At 33.0% G+C, this 13,356-nt stretch overlaps 3 protein-coding genes across 4 annotated transcripts; 1 reads left to right on the top strand and 2 right to left on the bottom strand.

Moving 5' to 3' along the window:
- The first annotated feature begins 371 nt into the window (after nucleotides 1–371).
- LOC124848054 (pectinesterase inhibitor 7) lies at nucleotides 372–1,274 on the top strand. The gene has a single exon (XM_047325662.2). The coding sequence runs from the start codon at nucleotides 513–515 to the stop codon at nucleotides 1,137–1,139; it is 627 nt and encodes a 208-aa protein (XP_047181618.1). The 5' UTR covers nucleotides 372–512; the 3' UTR covers nucleotides 1,140–1,274.
- Nucleotides 1,275–3,187: 1,913 nt separating this feature from the next.
- LOC124848053 (cysteine-rich receptor-like protein kinase 43) lies at nucleotides 3,188–11,234 on the bottom strand. Of its 2 annotated transcripts, XM_088110992.1 has the most exons (7): nucleotides 11,014–11,234; nucleotides 10,766–10,905; nucleotides 9,632–9,842; nucleotides 8,762–8,996; nucleotides 8,409–8,559; nucleotides 6,313–6,724; nucleotides 3,188–3,309 (listed from the first exon to the last, which is right to left on the bottom strand). In XM_088110992.1, the coding sequence occupies exons 1-7, from the start codon at nucleotides 11,075–11,077 to the stop codon at nucleotides 3,203–3,205; spliced, it is 1,320 nt and encodes a 439-aa protein (XP_087967118.1). In that variant the 5' UTR covers nucleotides 11,078–11,234; the 3' UTR covers nucleotides 3,188–3,202. The 2 variants fall into 2 exon arrangements, with proteins under 2 accessions (XP_087967118.1, XP_047181617.1); XM_047325661.2 differs by lacking the exon at nucleotides 3,188–3,309 and having other exon boundaries at nucleotides 6,201–6,724.
- LOC124848060 (Phosphoenolpyruvate carboxylase family protein) lies at nucleotides 3,517–4,783 on the bottom strand. The gene has a single exon (XM_047325669.2). The coding sequence runs from the start codon at nucleotides 4,708–4,710 to the stop codon at nucleotides 3,661–3,663; it is 1,050 nt and encodes a 349-aa protein (XP_047181625.1). The 5' UTR covers nucleotides 4,711–4,783; the 3' UTR covers nucleotides 3,517–3,660.
- Nucleotides 11,235–13,356: the final 2,122 nt, after the last annotated feature.

Raw genomic sequence — 13,356 nt, forward strand, 5'->3', positions numbered from 1 at the left:
TTATATACAAATTCTATTTCGCTTTTTACTTCAATAAATATATTTAGCTATTATATTGGATTAGATCTCATCAAGTATTGTAATATTTATCATAATAGTTCTATTTCTTTAATATATTTATACCTAGATTTTTACTTATAAGGTATGCAAGTACTTTCTTTCAAAGAAAAAGTAATTAAATATAAAAGTATTAAGCTAAAATTTTGATTAACAATACATTAGTACTTCAATTAAAATATTGTTTAAACATTTTCCCTATTACCATAATACTAGTAAATATTACTTCAAGATTTATAATGTTGTAAGCGCGCTGACATAATTGATATTTAAATTAAAATAATTGAAGAATTTTATTTCAGTCGGAAACATGAATATCGAACTCAACAATATCTAAACTATTTTTTTTTTTTAAATCCAACTCCTACATAAACCCTCTTACACGCATTCATTCGTGCATACATATTCCAGTTCCATTCTCAACACATAACACAACTCAACAAGTTCCCCCCAAAATGACACGTCATTTCCTCCTTTCTCTGTTATTATTTGCGTCCACACTCTCTCGTCTCGTCCTAACTGTCACCGCCGGCCACGCTTCCGGTTTCACTTCCGGTGACGCTTCCGGTGACACCGACTTCATTCGCGAAAGCTGCAACGCAACGTTGTACCCTGACCTATGCTTCTCCTCGCTCTCTCGCTACGCCGCCGCGGTGCAACGTAGCCCCGGCGGCCTCGCGCGGGTGGCCGTGGCCGTGGCGCTTGCTAAGGCGCACGGCGCGGCGGCCTATCTCTCGCACCAGACCGCTACGGTGGTCGATGAGGATTCCGGCGCAGGTGCCGGCGCCGCCGTGAACGACTGCTTCGCTAACCTGGAGGACGCTGTGGACGAGATCCGCGGCTCGTTGAAGCAGATGCGGCGACTGAGACCGAACGAGGACTCCGGTTCGGTCCGGTTCGGGGTGAGCAACGTGCTGACGTGGATGAGCGCGGCGCTGACGGACGAGGAAACGTGCACGGACGGGTTCGAGGGCGTAGAAGAAGGTCCCGTGAAGAGGAGCGTATGCGATCGAGTAACCAGAGTGAAGAAGTTCACAAGCAATGCTTTGGCGCTGGTGAACGGTTTCGCTAATAAGTTATAATCTGTCACAGTTGAAAACGAATAGTCTCTGTCGTTTTTGTTGTTTATTTTGCCTTTTGGTTTTGTGTGTGTGAATGCTTACTAGTCTTATCTCTCTTCAAAATATAGTAATTTAGTTTTATAATTTTTGTATCTCTATTAACTCTTTATTTTTCTCTCTCTTTAACTATTATTACCGTAAAAATTTTACATAAAATTTTGGTATTTTGAAGATAGAGTCATCTTAAAATGACATAATTTTAGTTTAAAACATTTCAAATTATACTTAGTGAGAATAAATATCTACGAATGAAAAGATTTAATAGTAGTGGCCAAATAAGTTGATTAAAAATAAGTAGAATAATTTTGATGTAACTTGAAAATTTAAGTTAGGGAGAGAGAAGAGTGTAGGATTTTTACAGGTAGAGTTGTTGAAACAAAATTGAATTGGATGGTGGTGGGAAGTATAATCGGTTGAGATTAGAAAATTAAGTCCAAATTATTTTTTGTTTTGGAGATAATTAAGAGGTATTTCATAGGAGTGATAGAAAATAAAAGTTTATTATGGAGGGAAAGAAGGAAGGTATTTGGTGAAAAAAAGCCATAAGTCTTGGCGTCATAACATTATAAGGAAGATAATTAGTTGGATCCAAATAATCTAACAAGTCAACTTCCTTTATTGATCATAGGACAATGTCATACAATACAACCCACAACTTATCCAACTTTCATTTTATGGGACAATGTGCGACCATCTTTTTCCAAAACCCTTTTTCTCAACACTTATAATTATATTTTTGTTTTTTAAAATTAAATTAAATATCGAAAAATGAATTTTAAGTTAATTAATTTATAAAATGTAGGACCTGTTATATAAAACTCATATAAGTTACTATTATTTAACTTTTTATTATCAATATACAACACACATTTATGATTCTTTTCATATTAAATTTTTTTAGAAAAAATCATTTTATTAAAAAATTATAAACCCATAAAAAGAAAATAATATAAGACAATATATTATATACAATTTATTTTATTGATTTTCATTTAATATAAAATTTCAACTCATTTAAATTTTGAATCGTATATTTTTGTGATATGTTAATATTATATATTTTATTATTATATTCAATCCTAATATTATATTCTGGTAGATTTACACGATGATTAAACGCCATGTATTCAGAATAATTCATAGGTTTATGTGTTCGGTGAGAGAAAAAAAAAGTCTTAATTCAGTAATGAACTAATAAACTTTGAACCATTAATTTCAAAAGTTGAGTAATATCCTTTTTAGTATTTTATTTCTTTTTTCCATTATTTTTCTTTCTTGTTGTAATGTTATTTGGTGAGATTGATAAGTCACTGCTGCAAAGACGGCAAGAGTTGCTGGCCCCTAAAAAACCTTTGAGCTCACAAGTGTTAGAGGGAAAATGTATTAAAATGAACTCTATTCTTATCGTATTATGAATCCTAACATGATCACTAATGAGTTGCTAATTACTTAATTCAATAGCTAATATATATATATACACATTTGAAAAATATTTATTATATCCTTTGTAACTACCCGATTAATATAGATAGACTTGATCAAATCATTACATAGATAATATAAAGCAATTTAAAACACTCTACAAATATTTATAGAAAGTGAAGATACAATCTTTCTGAAATTGCACCACTTCTCAAAAGAAAGTAAAGTTCAAAATACATATTTGCAGTAGGGCTAACAACTAAGTATCAATATTACTTTTTTCTTCATCTCAAAAAGGCTACTACTGCTAACCTTCACTACCTCATGCATTATCCTACACACCCCATTGATGAAGATCATCAATCATTCAAAAATTAGCCTTTAAAAGGTCTTAAACTGTGGTTGCAGTGGTGTGATTGCAGTGGTGTGATTGCAAAGACATCCAAAACATGATACAGCAGTTGCACACCCACAATAAAACCTTAGTAGTGTCTTACAGGTACAAGGACACACAATAGATCATACAATTTCAACACAAAACATGTATTTACATCAAAAGTAGAAGGCAAAGCACCATAAACAACCAAATTAAACATGTCTTGTCAACAAGACACAGAGTAAACCCAAATGAAAACACACAACTCCAAAAACAGAATTCCATTCTTATGCTGAAATCTAAACCAGCATCTGAAACCTCTCGTACATATATCTGCACATCAGTAATTACTTTCAATCGGTAGAGCCACGGTTTCAAATGCAGTTACATTCCAATTGTGATTAGTAAAATTGCTGACACATTCAGTTAAACAACCAAAAGCACAAAACCACAGTTCTAGAGTGACACACGATGCATATTTTCGTTGTGGCATTAAAGATGACAACCAGTGCAAATGAACCAAATCAAGCCACACAAGAATGAAGAAGCCAAAATACCAAAACTCTTCATTTGAAAAAACAATGAAAAACATGAAATCAACGAGTCCTTTTCCTTTGAAAGGTCAAAAACACATAGTACGTGAACTAAATTTACAAAAAATGGAAAGATCTCTTGTTCTGTCATTCATTCACTCCAGTACTTCTCATCAACATCTTTCTCCTCTTCCTCCTCACTCTCCGATACACTCGTCTTGAAAGCAATCACATCCTCCGCCGCGGCGCTGCGAAACAACCCGATATCCACGGCGCCACTCACAATGTGATACCCACGTGACCTCATATCCCTCGCCCCGTCAAACGCCGTGGCGAAGCCCGCAAGATAAGCTCCGCTCTCGACGTCGTCCTTTCGGCTCTCCAACACCTTTCTCTCGGCCTCCCTCAACGCCTCCCTCACCCTCTTGTTCCCCGGGTCCCACAAGTACCCCAAACTAGCGCTCAGATCCAACGGCCCCATTTGCACGCAGTCCACGCCGTCAACGGCCGCGATCTCGCCTGCGTTCGCCACTCCCTCCTTGGACTCCACCTGGCACATGATCAGAAGTTCGTCCAGGTAATTACCGATGTACCCATCGTCGAAACCGTATTTCGAGGCTCGGACGATGGGATGGGCGGCGCCGCGGCAACCGGCGGGGGGGAAGCGGCAAAAGGAGACAGCTTGGTGGGCCAATTGGGCGGTGTCGATCATGGGGAACATTATGCCCTGTGGACCGAGGTCGAGGGCTTTCTTGGCCCACGCCGCGGTGGACTCCGGGACGCGGATGATGGCAGCGGTGTCAGCGGCAGCGAGCGCGTGGAGGCAAGGGAGAGCGTCGCGGATGCCGCCGGGGCCGTGTTCCATGTCGACGACAACGAAGTCGTAGCCGGCGAGGGAGGCGATCTCGGCGAGGGTGGGGGAGAAGGAGAGGAGGAAGAGACCGTAAAGGGTTTCGCCATTGCGTAGGCGGGACTTGAGGTTGAGGGGGGAGACGGCGGCGCCGGCGGCAGAGGGGATGGATTTGGGGATGGGGAGTTGGGTGTGGTGTTTTAAGGAAATGGATAGAGGGAAGGGTTGGAATTTGAAATTGGAAGGAGTGAGAAAACGTGGTTTTGGTTTCGGTAGTAGGGAAGGCGGGGGGGTGGTGGCGGTGGCGGTGGCGGCGGCCACAATGGTGGTCGTGGTGGTTATGCTCCCCATTTTTGTGTTGGTTCTAGAGTCTACTCTAGTGATACTGTCTCCATCAACTTCTGATTTCTCAGATATTGTTGCGATTATTTTCGATAGAAGAAGAATGTCGTGGAAATAGTCATTTTTACCAAACAAATTTTAGTTAAAATAAGAAGTAACTTTTTTTATAAGAGATATGAATTTGTTTTTTCATATTTTTTTTAAATTTATCTTTTAAATATTTTTAATTAATATAATTATTTTATTAATTTTATCTTTTAAGTAATTGTTTCTATAAAATTTAATTTAATTATTGTTTTCATCTGATAATTTTTATAAAACTTAATTATTATTTTAATGATAAAACTACTAACGAAAATAAATAAAAACTATTATAATAAAGTTATAAAAATTATTTTAATTTTATAACATAATTATAAATAATGAAATAATTTTATTATTATCATAAAAAAAAGGAACATGGTACATATTAATTAACATTATATATAACTTTCAATATTTTAATATTACAAAAGAAAACGATTGAGTCTGTAAATTAAAAAAAAAATTAAAGTTGTGGAGAGATATTCTCGCAAAGCCACCTCATTTTGAAAAGAATTTGTGGAGAGATAACTCCAACTCATAAATATTGAAAATGGAAGATGTAATAAGCTTATGGTTGAGGTTTCTCTGTAAAAAGAAAGTGGTAGAAAAGTATGATATTATATTTATTATTATTGATTTGTATAAACTTTAATCGAGTATTAAATCTTAATCAATATGCTGACTCGATCAATAATCAATTTGATTTTGAAAATAACTTGACACTTTATTTTTTATAACCTTAAAATAAGAGCTTGCACATAAAAAATTAAGGTTCATCTGATAATTTGTTTTTCTTTCTTTTAAACTTTTAAGATTAATGAAAATTAACATTTTTATATTTATTATTCCTTCCCTTGAAACTATTTATGGAAATTTAACATCTTATTTATAATAATATACTAAAATTTACAAGGCTAAATGATCCATATATACACTTTTAACTTTAACTTTTAACTCTAGCTCAGACATTATAAGCGAAAAAATAGTATTATGTAAAAATAAAAATGTTACTTTAATATAGATTATATTAATATGATTTTTTTTAAAATTATAAAACTTACATTAAAATCATAGTTTAATTCCTAACCAATAAATATTTCTCATTACAAGTCTTTTTACTCTTTTACATCATATATAGTCATTTCTATACCTGTACGTAAAATATCTTCAAACTAATAAATATTTTTTAAAAATTAATTAATTTAATTAGTGACATTGAATTGATTAACATTTATATTATTCTTTCAAAGTCATTTCTAATTGTTTCTCATTTACTTAATTAATATTTGATTAATTAATTAAAAATATTTTAAGAAGAGATCATTAGCATTAGAAAATGGTCTTAAATTTTTTTTTGAAAAGGGTTTTATATACAGTGATGAAAAGGGGATAAAAGGGACCTACTCCAGTGGCAGTGGAAAAAAATTACCCTACGACTCCTGGTGACATTATTTACATGATAATATTTACTTACATCACAAAATTAATGATACGAAAATTGAAAAAACTGATTAGCATGTGGCTAACCTTGCATCGGTCGTTTCCCTCGGGGGTCTACTTCTGCAGTTGCACTGGAGCTTGGTGTTGTTGATGTTACAGAAGTAGTATTATTATTAGTGGCATAGTTGCTTGAATCACCAGTGTCAGTGTGTGAATGAGAGTCATCATCAACCCCAGAAGAAAACATTGCAGAGGGTCTGTGAGACACTCTTCTGAATCTGGAACCAGCCATTCCTGGTCTTGTTGGTTCTTCCATGTGGTTCGGTTTCTTTGACAGCATCACCACCACACGTCCCATGGTTGGACGAAGGTTTGGATCACCTTGAGTGCACAACAGACCCAGTTTAATGCACATTTCTACTTCTTCAGTTATCACTGAAGACCCCAATGCAGGGTCCACCATTTCCAAAGCCCTCCCCTTCTTGTATAGCCAGTATGCCTGTAATATCAAAGGATCAACAGAATAAGGTTGGCAAATTTTCTCCTTTTATTTAGGTTTCTAGGAGATCCAATTATCTGCATTTTATTTATTACTGGAAATACTTTATCTTACAGCTATAAAAAATGGTTTATTATGATTTTATTTCAATATTTTGTCATATTTATTTTTATTTATTAAATAATATTTTATTATTAAAAGGGATTGTAAAGTGGAAGTAGTAGAAAATATGAATAGCAAAGTATAATTTTTCGACCTTATAACAAGAAATGACCAACATGCTAGTGTCATGATGCAATTTAAACAACCTAATATGGATTAGCCATACTCTGAAATATGTAACCTCGTGTCTTATGGTTTGGTAAAATATAGACCCAACAACCTTTTCAGCCACTTTGTTTTTAACTTTTGTAAAACATGTCATTTCCTTCTACACCTTCATATTTTCATCATATATGATGAGAATATACAATGTAAAATATAAATAAAAAATATTTTAAATTTCATACCATTTGGAATACAAATATATTTAAGATTGTTTAATCTAAAATATCATTTTTATATTTAAGTTTGTTCTTTCTGGAATACAAAATATACATTTTAAATTGAATCGTCCAAATATAAGAATTTATGGGAGTACTGGAAGAAATATATGAAGGTGCAAGAAGTTTGACATATAAGACTAGGTTTGACATGACTCATTTCATATTTTAGAACAATATAAAATAACATAGGAAAAAAACAAGGTAATCCACGTGAAAATTAGACTAGTTTGACATGACTCATTTCATATTTTAATTTGTTGGATCAAGTCAAACTTTTGACAGTTCTAATTATAATAAGAAAAAGGTTTAATAGGTTCGGAGGTCCTTATATTTGTGGGTTCGTTTCAATTGGGTTCTCCAATTTTGAAAGTGATCAATTTGGTCCCTAATTTAACAAAATTGAGTCAATAATACCCTTTCCGTTAAATGTAATGGACGGCGTTAACTTTTTAAACATGTAGCATGTTGAGGCATCCTTTTATTTGCAGGTTGCACAGTTTTATTTGAAGGATGCTTCAACATACCACATGTTAAAAACGTTAATGCCGTCCATTGCATTTAACGGAAAGGGTATTATTGACTCAATTTTGTTAAATTAGGGACCAAATTGATCACTTTCAAAATTGGAGGACCCAATTAAAACGAACCCACAAATATAGGGACCTCCGAACCTATTAAACCTAAGAAAAACTATTGACAAGTATGTATTTTCGTATTCCACTAAAAAGATGCATTAACATTTAATATATATAATTAGAGAGAGAGAAAAATGACAAATTTACAAATTATATGATGTGATAAAAAGATAAAAAGAAAAAAATAAATCTGTAATAAATGTAGATAAAATCAAATAATATGTAGATTATTGCTCATACGGTATTTTAAGGGTACAATCTTCATTGTTTCTACGCTTTCTTTTTTTTTTTTTTTAACTCGTAAATTATAGCCAAATTGTAAATACAAATAATTTTAAGATGTTAAGAATCTTACAACAGTAATATTTGTTAAGATGTCCATAAATATTTTTTTTGGTTAAAAATTAATCAAGATTCATTATAGATATGATTTTTAAGATAGTTAGTGTAAAACGAAGAAACTAAGAGGCAGGAGATAATAATAATAAAAAAAAAACTTATTACCCAGTCGAGGAGATTCTGCGCACTGGAGTTGGCATCAAACGACGAATTTCTCCGGCCAGTGACCAATTCCAACAACAAAACTCCATAGCTGAATACGTCTGCCTTCACAGATAAATGGCCATACATTAAATATTCTGGTGCCAAATACCCGCTGCATATCAAATCATATTTCCTAAGTTATTTTTTCATCATCATCATCATCATTATTATTGTACCCTTAAAGGGCCACACTAATAAATGATTTTCAAGTTTCCTTCATTGATTGAGTTTTGAATAGTACGATATTGACTTTAGAGTTTAGACTTTTGGGAGGTAGAAAAGTTCATTAAGGAAGAACAGTGATGCAAACTCACTTGGTTCCAGCCACACGGGTGTTGACGTGGGTTTGGTCTTCGGGGAAGAGTCTGGCGAGACCAAAGTCTGCTATCTTAGGACCCCATTTTTCATCAAGTAAGATGTTACTGGCCTTTATGTCGCGATGGATTATGCAGTTGTGAGAGTCTTCGTGAAGATAAAGCAGACCCCTTCCCACCCCATTGATGATGTCAAATCTACGTTTCCAGTTTAGCTCTTCTTTCTTCCCCGTTTCTGCATAAAAAAAACACTTGATGAATCGTCTAATTTTTAATTGGGTAAAATATTTTTTGTCCTGGTAAAATAAAAATGAATTCCGTCGTGGGGAAGTTTCTTTGACTCTTCTTCGAAGGTGGAGGTGTGCTACAATCTGGAAACTTTCCAGTTGCAAGTTGTGCGCCTATTTAATTTATTAGAACGTTACATGTTTGTCAAATAAATTAATAATTTAATGCTTGTGAAGGTCAAGATGATTTAGTCCTGTCCCTTTCCAGTGTCCACATGCTCACGACAATAAATACTTTATACGAGAAGGGATGAAAAAAAATGATGTTTTGGGACCCATAGGTTTGGCTGATTACAAAAACTTAATCTAGCCAATGGAAGCAACAAAAAAAAAGTATTGAAACAGAACAAGTTTCTCAGGACACCACGAAACGTCAACTGAAGGGAAAACCTATCATGTTAACTAATTAAACTATTTTTAAAAAGAGACATACAAATTTTATTACTCTGTCATTCTTCAGTTTTTCTTTGTCTTCCCAAAACCAGAAGAAAACTGTTGAAGGTAAATTTTTCTTACCAGAAGTTCTTCTGTATAAGAAAATAATTGATGTAATTAAGAGGGTGGTTTGGAGAGAAAGACTCACTGAAGAGAAACTTGTCAAGGCTCTTGTGAGGGACATACTCATAAACAAGAAGCTTCTCGGAGGCATGGGTGCAGTAACCGATCAGATTCACCACATTTCGGTGCTGCACACGACCCAACAACTTGGCCTCGTTGATGAACTGCGTCTTCCCTTGATTCGATCTACGCGATAACCTTTTGACTGCAATCTCTCTCCCGTCACTCAATTTCCCCTTCAAAATTGCACAAACATCAGAATAAGTCTAACATTTTTTGTATACCAAGTAAAATCAAAAACTAGTTGCAAACCTTCCGTGTTGAACTTTCTCCAAAATTATTCTAATTTCAATCTCTACTGCTTTCTGGGTACAGAAAATTAACACAGGTGTTTCCCCAGTAAAATCATTTTGCAGAAGCATTTAGCCTTAGTTTGGAAATCCGTTTTAACCCATCTAAACATACGTTCACAGCAGAAGTATACAACAAAAGGGCTACTTTTTTTTACCAGGGAAAAGCAATCTATTATATACCATTTGGGAAAGAGTCCACATAACCCTTACATCAGCTGAAATTCAGAAATTTCATGTGGATATTTCTCAGTCCAAATTTTTTCATCCGACCAAACAAAAGCTAATTGTGCAAGTCTCTGTATATTTTCTGTACGACGAACCAAAAATCATTTTAGTCGTGTTACTTCTTGTTGAACTCAATTTCAGCTAAACAGGACATATTTCTCCCTTTTTCTTTCAAAGCAACAACTTGCTCTTCTTCATTTTCGCATTGAAACTCATAATTATGAGTTGGAATTCACAAAAATGCTTTTCAAATTTTAAAGGCAACATCACTTTTGTGTGTCTACACGCTCGTCCATTACTCTGAAACAAGCATACGAAGCTTCTATGTTTCGTGTGGAAATTGAGTAAAAAATATATATCATATACTTTCATTTTGTCAAATCAGAACCAAACATGTACTTTAATCCACTTAAACCATACAGATTTATGTTAAAAGGTCACGAAAAATCGCGAAATTAAACTTGGATTCTAATCGAAGAACAACCCAAATAGTATTTTTATACTTGAGTTTTCTCCTTGAGATAATTCGATCTTAATGAACTCAAACAGGAAAAATCAATAAAGATTGACAATTGAATTACCTTAAAGACGGGTCCAAATCCCCCTTCACCAAGCTTGTTAAGAATGCTAAATTTGTTTGTAGCAGCGACCAATGTTTCGTAAGAGAAGACCTTATTCTCCTGTGCAGCTAAGTTTTGTATATCGTCTCCGCTATGTTCCTCTAATCATGCACAAAAAGTGTACAATTTTATTATGATCGGAAAAGAGATTCAAAAAGTTATTCAAGAAGGAAAAAGAAAAGGAATTAGATTTCTTTTTGTAGCTTTACCTTTACTGGAACTGAATTTGAAGGGCTTGATGAGATTGTGAAAGAACGTGTTGGGTTTGGTCATGGCGCTCTAAGGCATCCAAAATGAGCCCATGAAACAAAGATAGAGGAAATTTTTGGAGCGAAAAGTGAGAGATGCGAATTTGGGAACTGAAAAAGATGATCAACTGCTTCGCAATGGAACGAAGCTTTTCTCCTATGAATGAAGGAAAACGGTTCCGAAAACGCGAATTGATAATTTATAGGGGAGGCGTGTTGCTTTTGTTCGCGTTGACCCATTATTGACTTTCGACAATTTCATTTGTTTCATATTCTTGTTCTTTTTTAATATTTTGAAAATTCTCTGCCTTCTTGGAGTGCACATAAAGTTTTCAATGGAAAAAAACTCACTTCTTAAACTTGGTTTAACGATAAATGAAAGTACCTTGCAAAGAAGAGTGTTTTAAATGTAATTAAAGTTTAGATCATAAACAAGAACACGGATAATGTATTCTATATCAACCTATTTTTTTCTATCATTATTTTTATTTTTCTAAAATATTTTTATAAATTTATTTTTTATTTTTTATTTTGTTCTTTAATATTTTGTTTATCTTTATGTTCTTTATTATTTTTATTTTACAATAATAACACTAGTGCAAAAATAATGTATAATGTCACACGTTTAGAACCACTAAATAGTCAACGTTAAAAATGACCGGTGTCATTTTTGTAAATAAATGTAATTATTAAACGTTATTTATAATTGTAATTCGACGTAAAAAGATATAAAACGTCGAATGTACTAGCGTTAGACATTAAAAGATTAGTGAACTCAATAAAAGATTAGTTAAATTAACGTCCTATATTCATAAAATTCAACGTCAATTTAACTTCTCGTGATATGACGTCGTTCGCGAATTCGCCGTTAAAAGCCCAAAATATTCAACGTTGTATGTGATTTTTGTACTAGTGTAATAAAAGATTCCAAAACAAACCTCAGTTTAATTCTTATATGAAAGGGAAACACACTAGGGAGCTTAGAGAAATCCTGTGGTAGTTCAAATTTCATCCTCTTGTTCTCCATCCTCTTTTTTTTTCATGTTATTTTTATATTCCATGGAGTATTAAACCTTTGAGGTTGATTCTACTGTAATTTCTTAATTAGATTTTGAGGTTAGATGAATAAATTTATTTGTTGTTTTGATTCTTGTTATGATTTATTTTTATCTATATTTTTTGCTTCTTAATCAAGTAAAAGAAATTATTTTTAAGTTATAATAATTTAGCATAATGTCAAATCTGCATAACATATCAATCATAGGAGTCCAAGAGTTTTTAATTTTAGTTGAAAATTTACTTTGATTAAAGTTAGAAACTTTCGTGTGATTCAATGAGTTTTTTTTTTCAATAATTGATAATGTACTTTGATTAGAGGTAAAAACTTTAATAAGAATTAATCAAGAATGTATCTTGGTTAATTAACCTTTTACTTGATATAAGAGGTAAAAGAATAAATATGATTAGACATAGTAATATTTAATTGAGAATGTAATTGAATTAATCAAGAATGTACTTTGACTTTGGTTAATTAGGTAAAACATGATTAGACATAGTCATATTTAATTGAGAATTTATTGGTTAAATTTACCATAATTAATCTAGAAAGTTCTTGCTTTTAATTGAGAATGTACTTTGGTTGAGGGTGGGAATGTCAACAAATTAATTTAGAATTTACTTTCATTAATTTGAAAGTATAAGATAATAATTAATTGAACAATAATCTTTAAATATAAGTAATGATGAATCCTATTTTGAAAAAGCAATGAAATCAACATATATTTTCTTTATTATTATTTTTATTTTTTTAAATCTTTTTATAAACTTATTTATTTCTATCTTTTTTTATTTTATTCTTTAATCTTTTATTTATTTTTATGTTCTTTATTATTGTGGATTTATTTATCTTTTTATAAACTTATTTAAATCTTTATTTTTTTTTAAATCATTGTTGATGTCTTGTATCGACTAAAAATAAAGTCCACTTCTTTGAGCCATTAAAATTTATCTCTAAAGTTAAGGTTAAAACATTTAATGGTTTTGTTGGCTCAAGTAACCTAGGAGGGTGCTGAAGTTTTCCTGATGGCCAAAGAGGTGCAAATAACGCGTGATGACTTTTCTACTTCACCAAAACGAGTTGCTAGGTCTTGTAACCTCAATATCAGTGTCAATTCTAGGTTACATGATTCATAACATCCTCAAAATAACAATCACAAGTCATTTTAGTATATCAAATCATATGGATACTGAATTCTTAATTTTATCCATTATGAATCATTTAGTTCACTCATGTCGCTTTCAGGA

The sequence above is a fragment of the Vigna umbellata genome, chromosome 3 (assembly GCF_029865625.1).
Source record: "Vigna umbellata cultivar VRB3 chromosome 3, Vumbellata_1.0, whole genome shotgun sequence".
Taxonomy (NCBI): Eukaryota; Viridiplantae; Streptophyta; class Magnoliopsida; order Fabales; family Fabaceae; genus Vigna; species Vigna umbellata.